Source organism: Dipodomys ordii, unplaced genomic scaffold (assembly GCF_000151885.1).
Source record: "Dipodomys ordii isolate 6190 unplaced genomic scaffold, Dord_2.0 Scaffold105, whole genome shotgun sequence".
In the NCBI taxonomy this organism is placed as follows: Eukaryota; Metazoa; Chordata; class Mammalia; order Rodentia; family Heteromyidae; genus Dipodomys; species Dipodomys ordii.
The window spans coordinates 885093-892848 of NW_012267321.1; the positions used below are offsets into that span (position 1 = coordinate 885093).

The following is a 7756-nucleotide window of genomic DNA, read 5'->3' on the forward strand; positions in this document are numbered from 1 at the left end:
TCAAGTGGTAGAGCGCTAGCCTTGAGCTGAAGAGCTGAGGGACAGCGCCCAGACCCAGAGTTCAGGCCCCATGACCGGACCAAAAAAAAAAAAAAGCAGGAGCAGAGTAGAATGCTGGTGGCTCACACCTGCAATCCAAGCTACTCAGATGGCTGAGATCTGAGGATTGCAGTTTAAGGTCAGCCCTGTATGAAAGTCTGTGAGACTCTTTATCTCCAATGAACCACCAGAAACCAGAAGTGGTGCTGTGGCTCAAGCGGTAGAGCACACCCAGGCCCAGAGTTCAAGCCCCATGAGCAACAAAAAAAGTCAGGAATGAGAAACTTCTATGCTGTTCATTCCTTAAGAGTTGGAAGTTGTTTCTTCCAATAGTCAGCCCACCTGACTAGTTCTGCATCTTTTTTTCTTTTTCTTTTTTTGTCAGTCGCGGGACCTGAACTCTTGGCCTGGGTGCTGTGCCTTAGCTCTTTGGCTGTAGACTAGCGCTCTACCACTTGAGCATTAGCCCCACTTACAGCTTTTTCTGCTTATGTGGTGCTGAGGAATCGAACCCAGGGTCTCATGCATTCAATGCAAGCACTCTACCACTGAGCCACATTCCCAGCCCTTCGTTCTGCATCTTTTTGTATCTTAGCCCAGAAATAAGATCTGCTTTTCTAGTTTCCTAATATCACAAAGCCAACTAGGAATTTCAACATGTCTGACAATGAATACTGATTTCCTGGGGAGTGTCTCTGACCTTTCCCCCGCTCACAACCTTCCAGTTCCTTAATGCTGGTGATTCTCAAAAGGGTAGACCGAGAACAGCTTCACCGACATCACCTAGAAGACTGCTACAGATACAGTTTTAGTTTTGTTTTTTTGGGGGGGGGCTCCAGTCGTGGGGTCTGAACTCTGGGCCTGGGCACTGTCCCTCAGCTCTTCAGCTCAAGGCTAGCGCTCTACCACTTGAGCCACAGTGCCACTTCCGGCTTTTTTCTTTTTGCTTATGTGGTGCTGAGCAATCGAACCCAGGGCCTTGAGCATGCAAGGCAAGCGCTCTACCACTGAGCCAACTTCCCAGCCCCCAGATACGGTTTTGGAAGCCTTCATCAAATCCAGCAGCAATTCTGTTTGTAAAAGCCTTTTGACCTTTGACCTCTTCCCTGACCTCTGACCCCCATGCCAGCTCCTTCAGAGTAGAGTGAAGCTGTTCTCAAAGATTGTCCCAATCAGCAGGTAAATCCCATCTCATTTGAATTCTAACATATGCTAATATTTGGGGAGGGGCTAGTGCTCCACACCTCCTCTCCCTTCTCCCTCTGTACCTGCTAAAAGCACCCAGGAACTGTCTCCAAATTAAACTCACAGAGTCCACTGCATCCGGGGGTTCCACAAAAGCAGAGAATTCCACCAGCTGCAATCGGGCAGTGCCCAGGGCCCGAGCCTGCCAGGCTGGCGGTGATGGAGCAGGTGGGGGCAGGGGTGAGAGGGCTTGGGGGGGCTCGTACCCTAAAAAAAAGAAAGAGGGAGAAAGAACCATAAAGACTACTAACATTTACTGACTGAATCAGGCACTGGTTCTCTCTTGCCTGCCTCCACTTAGAAGCTGAAAAAGCTAAATACTCACTTTCCCAGCCTCCCATGCAGCTAGAGGTGGCCATGTGACACAGTCCTGGCCAATGAGACGTTAGGGGATATCTGCTGGGGGGCTTCTGGGAAGGAGTTTCTTCCTGAATGAAAGAGAGAACTTTGGAAGGAGAAAGGCTTTTCTCCCTGGCCAAGTGCTGGTTGGGGTGTGATGCCTGTAGTCACAGCAGCCGTCCTGGCACAGTAAGACAAAGGCCAAGGGAACTATGAAAACATTGGTGCTGATATTGCTGAGCTGGCGAGCCAGCACAAGAGCAGCCCACCTCCAGATTTTGTGTTCTATGGAATCATTAAAGCCTTTACTGTGAGAGACTACGTATAACCAAAGGTCAGCATGGACTTCTGGAAGCAAGCCATCTTGGCCCTGCTGCTATCTTTTCTCCTTCCCTCCCTCTTTTTCTCTCTCTCATTGCTTCAACCATTCAATTCGCCTCCTCTTTTGGGTTTCTATTACATGCAGCTAAAAGACCTTTGACTAACCCACTCTACTTCCTGGAAGTCTCCTGAGCTAGCAGCTGACGACAGAACACAAACCCAGGGTTTCTGACTGCTACAGAAACCATGCTGTATAAATTTCGACAGCTGCCTTGCCGCGCATGCGCACATGATGCCTCAGAACAAATGCATCCCCTGATGAGGGGCCGATTAGGATGACAAGAGAGGGAAAGATAGGAAAGGTGGGGAGTAGGTTCTTACCTGGAAGATCAGTAGATGGGGGCGTCAGTGACAGGGAGAATGCTGTCTGTGAGAATGGCTTCACACTGAGGGAAGAGATCAGAGGGACCAGAGATGGGGGGGAGGGGGAGTGTCAGAGGTATGGAAGAGGTCAAGGGCCAAAAGGCCAAGATCAGAAAGGCAAACTCCTGGGGCCTTCACACCCTGACTCCCAGGGCCTCTGCTCTAGCCCTTGTCATCCCAATTCTGAAAGCTAAACTCTAATATTCTGCTCAGTGGTGGAATGAATCGCTTGTCATTGGAGAGAAGGAGGCAGCATAGTGAATCCACGACTAGCTAACGTTGATGGGAGTCCATGACAAGCCTGGCCCACACATGGCTGGAGCACAGTGGAACCAGGATTCCAACCCAGGTCAGTCCCAACCATGAAACTGGAGTTTCATGCTTTGCATAGCAGCATGGTGGTGCCTCTCACAAAAGCGCAGAAGGGTAAACAAAGCTACACCATGGGAGGCTAAGATCAGGAGGATCTTGTACCAGGCCAGTGCTGGCAGAAAAGTCCGTGAGACTCTTGTGTGTAGGTAGAGAAGGTGGATGTGGGGGTCACAAGTATGTGACACATACTTGTGTCACATACTTGTGACCCCCAGCACAATGAAAAGGCTTCAGTAGGCATGCCCTAGAGTAGGAAACAAGACCCTATTCTAAAATTAACCGGTGAAAATCGGGGCCGGAGGCATGGTTCAAGCCAATGGAACTTCCCATTTGTGGGATCTGCCCATTGCTACCTGTGGCCTACTCCAGGCTAGCGAAGCTAGGATACCTGAAGATCTGAAACTTTGATTTCTTTAAACTGTTTTGCTTTTGTGGGGGGGGGGAGAGGAGGAGAGCTTGTCTGGGGACAAGCTGTTACCTTCCTTTTTGGGCGGGGGGAGGAGAGGCAATACCTTTGCCACTCCTGCTTCACCATCCTGCCCAACCAATGACTAGTCTATGGACATTGGTCCCTGACTCCACTGTGGTCTGATTGATTGGGTCCACTGACTCCAATCTGGGCTGAAAAGTTCACTTCCCATGAGCCTCTGGAGCCCATGTCTATGGCTGTAGGCCATCCTGTCACCCTCAGATCTCACAAGAACGCTCTCCTGGACCTCTAAGAAAAGGTCTAAGAACCTTATTCCATTCTCAAGCCAAGAACCAGACTCAGTAGGGTGAAAAGTCACTCTTCCCAAGAGCCTCTAGGGCTCCTCTTCCTGGCTCAGGAGCCTCTGAGACCTACAGCTGCTCTCCCATAATCCTCTAGGCCTGAGCATGCCCATTGGGAGAGACTATTACTCCCCTGAACATCCTCCAGTGGGCCCTGCCCACTCACCAAATTCGAAAATGGACTCCTTTCGTTCCCATATGTGCTCCTTCCAGGGCTGCACATCTCCTGATGATCCCACCAACTTGAGTCCTCAGCACTGACCTCACTGCCCAGCCTGACAGCTTCTAACCCATCCCTCCTCCTCCTCCTCCTCCTCCTCATGTCCCCATGCCCTTCTGGTCCCCAGCACTGACTATACGTTGGATCCTCCCTCTAATCCCGGTAACTCACTTTGAACTCCTATATCCACAAACCCCTACTCCAGAGGTAAGGAAATGGGGGGAAGAAGGGGATTCATCCTTCAAAGTCCTACCCAGTAAAGGACAGGGCTCAGACTCAAATAGCCTGGCTCCTGCCGGGTGCGGGTGGCTTACACCTGTCATCCTATAGCTACTCAGGAGACTGAGATCTGAGGATCTCAGTTCAAAAGCCAGCTGGGGAAGGAAAGTCTAGACGTGGAGCTGTGGCTTAAAGTGGTAGACTGCTAGCCTTGAACAAACAAGAACTCAGGGACAGCACCCAGGTCCTGAGTTCAAGCCCCATAACACACACACACACACACACACACACACACACACACACACACAGCTAGGCTCCAGAATCTATGTCCAATAAATTAGCAAATGGGGTGAAAATGTGCAAGGTACAAGGGAGGGTCAGGACAGAGGTACTCACTCTGGAACATTCCAGGGTGGTCCAGAACTCCCTGACCAAAACTGGAAAAGCTCAGTGGCCTAGAGAGGAGACGAAGAAGGGGGTCAGCTGGTCTCTTGGTCCCTGGAGTCCCAACCCCCCGCCCAATCCCTACCCAGGTGACCTGGGGGCCGGCCGGACCCAGTTTGGCCTGAAGGGAAGGTGCTGAGATGAGCTGTGCGGAGGACATCGTAGCCATGGTCTGGAAAGCCTTGTCCTTACAGACCTGATCCTGGGCGGAAAAGGGTAGAGTCTATGTGCAAAGAGTCCTGGCCAAGAGAGCAGGGGGAAGGGGGCAGGCAAGGATGGGGAGCTGCAGACTTGGGGAGTTCAAGGCAAAGGGTTAAGGAGTAAGTACATCGAACTCCTTCTTTCTGCCTCTGCTGCTCTTAAGGGATTGGGCAGGAGTACAAGGGGCAGCTTGGGTAGGAGGATAAGTATGGTGGGGACTTACCACATTCAGGGCCTGCCCAAGGAGGAAAGAAAACAAGACTTAGGAGGGGAAGCCTGGGCTCCCCACCTCCCTGACCTACCTGCCCACCTACCCCGCCACCCTGACCCTGGGGAGCAGAAAGCGGAGGTAGCCAGTCCTACAGGGGAAATGGGGCTGCCAAGCCCAGAATAAAAGACAGTGATGAGCCTTTGTAGATCAGGAAGGAATAGGAAGTCCAAGTTTCCGGATACCCAGGGGACAGGAAATGATCCTGTCAGATCTCAAGGGAATAGGAGTTCAGTGTTTTCCTAATCAGGACAGAACAGAGAAAGGTAAGAGGAAGAGGCCGGAAGTGAAGGTTTCAGGACCTAGAGAGAAACAAGGAAAAGCTTCCATGTCCAAAAAACAAAATGAAACCGGAAGTGAGTGTCTTCCAGTGGGAAAGAAGAAACAAGAGAAGACCTCCCTCCCCGAGGGGTTAGAAATTGAGGGTCTCAGGTGAAAAAGGAGCAGGAAATGGAGATACTGAAGAATCTGGGGGTGACAATCTCCCCACAGGAAAACAAACCTTTCTGGACTCCAAAAGAGCGGACAGAGAAAGAAGAGGAAGGAGAGGAGGTAAAAGGGGGTGTTCAGAACTCCAGAAGAAAAAGGAAATGAGACCACCAGGAAAGGAGAGGAGCAAGGGGGAAGGGAGGGGGGGACCACACTAGCCAAGAGAGAGAGGCCTGACAGCTCTCTCTGACCCAGCCACTGCCCATCCTCTCCCCTCTAACACTGTGGCTTTTGCTCACCCTCAGTTCTCCACCACCTGTCAAGTCTGTCCCCCTCCCTCGAGGTGCCGGTCTGTCTGTCTCTCTGAATGTCTGTCTCCCTCTCTCTGAATCTCTGTCTCTCTGAGCGTGTCCCCCTCCCTCTAGGTCCCGTCCCCTCTCTGAATCTCTGCCCCCCCCTCTGGATCCCTGACCCCTCTCTCTAGGTCCTCTTTCCCCTTCCTCTGGGTTTCTGTCTTCTCTTTCTAGATCTGTCTGTCTGTTTCTCTGAGTCCTTGTCTCTTTCCCTCTGGGGTCTCTGCCCCCTCCCCTTTGGGTTCCTGTCCCCTCTGAGTCTGTCTTCCTCTCTTTGTGTGTGTGTGTGTGTGTGTGTGTGTGTGTGTGTCTCTCTCTCTCTGTGTTTCTTTACTCTCTGTCCCATATTCCTCCCTCTGGGTGTCTGTCCCCTCCTCTTACTGTCTGTTCTCTCTCTAGGTCCCCGTCCCCTCCCTCTAGGGGTGTGCCTTGGTCCTTACCTTCAGTTTAGACTGGATCTCCCTTGATTTCCTTCGAGCCAAGACCTGGATGTGGCTGGAGACCTGAGGGAACGGATGGAGAAGCAACCGAGGCAGAAGTCACCGCCGGCCTCAGCCGCTTACCTCCCCTCCCAGTGCCCGTGGGCTGCTAGAACCAAATCAAACCATGGCACACAGCCCAGGCAGGCCGGAGGCGGTGCCAGCACAGCGCTGCCCACAAAGGCTGTGCCTTCCCCCCAAGCTCACACCTCATCTTTCCAGACCGGGCCTCTGCCCCCTCCCCACCCACCCTGGAACCCCAGACAGGGTCTGGCCATGTAGTTCAAGGTGGCCTTGAATTCTCAATCTTCCTGCCTCAGTCTCCCCAATGTTGGGACTACAGGTATACACACCACCATGCCTAGCTCTCTTTGCCTCTTTTGGTCTCAATCTCACTCAACTTCTGACACAACCACTGGAGAAACTATCTTTAATTAGGCAATTAAGCCAGACCACCAGACACAGCATGGAGATAAGCAGAAACACAGGAAGCAGCCCATGTAAGGACTGCCCTAATGAGACAAGCCTGCCAGAGCACAGAAGTCAATCCTGAGACCTGTTTTCGGGTGCGGGTTTTCCCTGTTCTCAGCTTGATGTAGCGGGCAATCAGTTCATTCCGACCTGGAGAGGCAAAAATGGAAGAGAGTTAGACTATCAGTAAAACTTCCCAGTAGAAAGTACACCAGGGAAGGTGACAACAGCAATGGTCCCCAAAGGACTACAGCAAGCTGGGCTTTGGGGATATCCTCGGCTCATGGTAGGGAAGAGAGGGAATAGGATAAACTGCCTGGGAGCCCAGCTGTACTACATGGAATAACTTCCCCTTGACTCAGTTTCCTCTTATGAACAACTGATGACACTACGTCCTATCCCAGAGTTACCGAGAGAATAGTTTCTTTATTTACACCAACAGCGCGTGAAGCTCCATCTGTGTTTGTGATTATTACTCGGTGGTCTGGACAAAAGATGGGGTGCACTCACCATACATCTTGCCTTCGTCTGACAGGATGATTTTCCGGCGGCCACAGGGGGGATAAATGGCCAGGGCCTCCTGGAAACTTTGCTCAATGTCTGGGCTCCAGACACCCTCAGCATCTGGGCCCCCATCTCCCCCAGCCCCCTCGCTGCCACCGGTGCCGGACTCGCTGCCCTCCTCGCTGCCTGTCCAGCCGCTGCCGTCGTCCAGGGGGCCCCCAGCTCGGGGTTCCCCCATCTGGGCCTGGAGGGACACACGGAGCTCAGTGGACAGGACAGAACCTAACTTGAGGGAGGGACCCCTAAGTCTGAGGGAGGAGACTAGGGTCTAGACTCCTGGGTCTGAGGGAGGACTAAGGCCTGGACTCCTAGGCGGGAAAGAAAAAGTCGGCTGGGTTTCTGGGGTAACTTAGGGGGCTGTTTTGCCCTAAGTTTGCAGGGGAGCTTGGGTTGAGCTGAAGTTACTTGAGCACCCCCAGAATAAGGCCTAGAGCCGTGCTCCTCTGGGTATGGGTTAGTGGTTTTAAAGAAGACCAGGCTTGGGTGAGTTGCAGGGAGTCCCACACCCAAGAACAGGTGCTCGGATGGGAGCAGCAGCTGCTAGGAAAGAGGGCAGAAGCCCAAGACCGGCCGGGCCACCATGCAGAGCGAGGAGGGC

The 7756-nt window shown here is 52.4% G+C and overlaps 1 protein-coding gene across 1 annotated transcript in view; it reads right to left on the reverse strand.

Annotated features, from left to right (window-relative positions):
* Tead2 (TEA domain family member 2) overlaps positions 1-7341 on the reverse strand; it is an 11649-nt gene extending 4308 nt beyond the window's left edge. Inside the window, exons 1-8 of the mRNA XM_013027580.1 lie at positions 7105-7341; positions 6680-6744; positions 6085-6147; positions 4818-4829; positions 4488-4595; positions 4346-4404; positions 2326-2390; positions 1349-1491 (exon numbers count right to left, since the gene is read on the reverse strand). Of these exons, the coding sequence (XP_012883034.1) occupies positions 1349-1491; positions 2326-2390; positions 4346-4404; positions 4488-4595; positions 4818-4829; positions 6085-6147; positions 6680-6744; positions 7105-7336 (747 nt within the window). The 5' untranslated portion in view covers positions 7337-7341. The remainder of the gene's footprint in view (positions 1-1348; positions 1492-2325; positions 2391-4345; positions 4405-4487; positions 4596-4817; positions 4830-6084; positions 6148-6679; positions 6745-7104) is intronic.
* Positions 7342-7756: the final 415 nt, after the last annotated feature.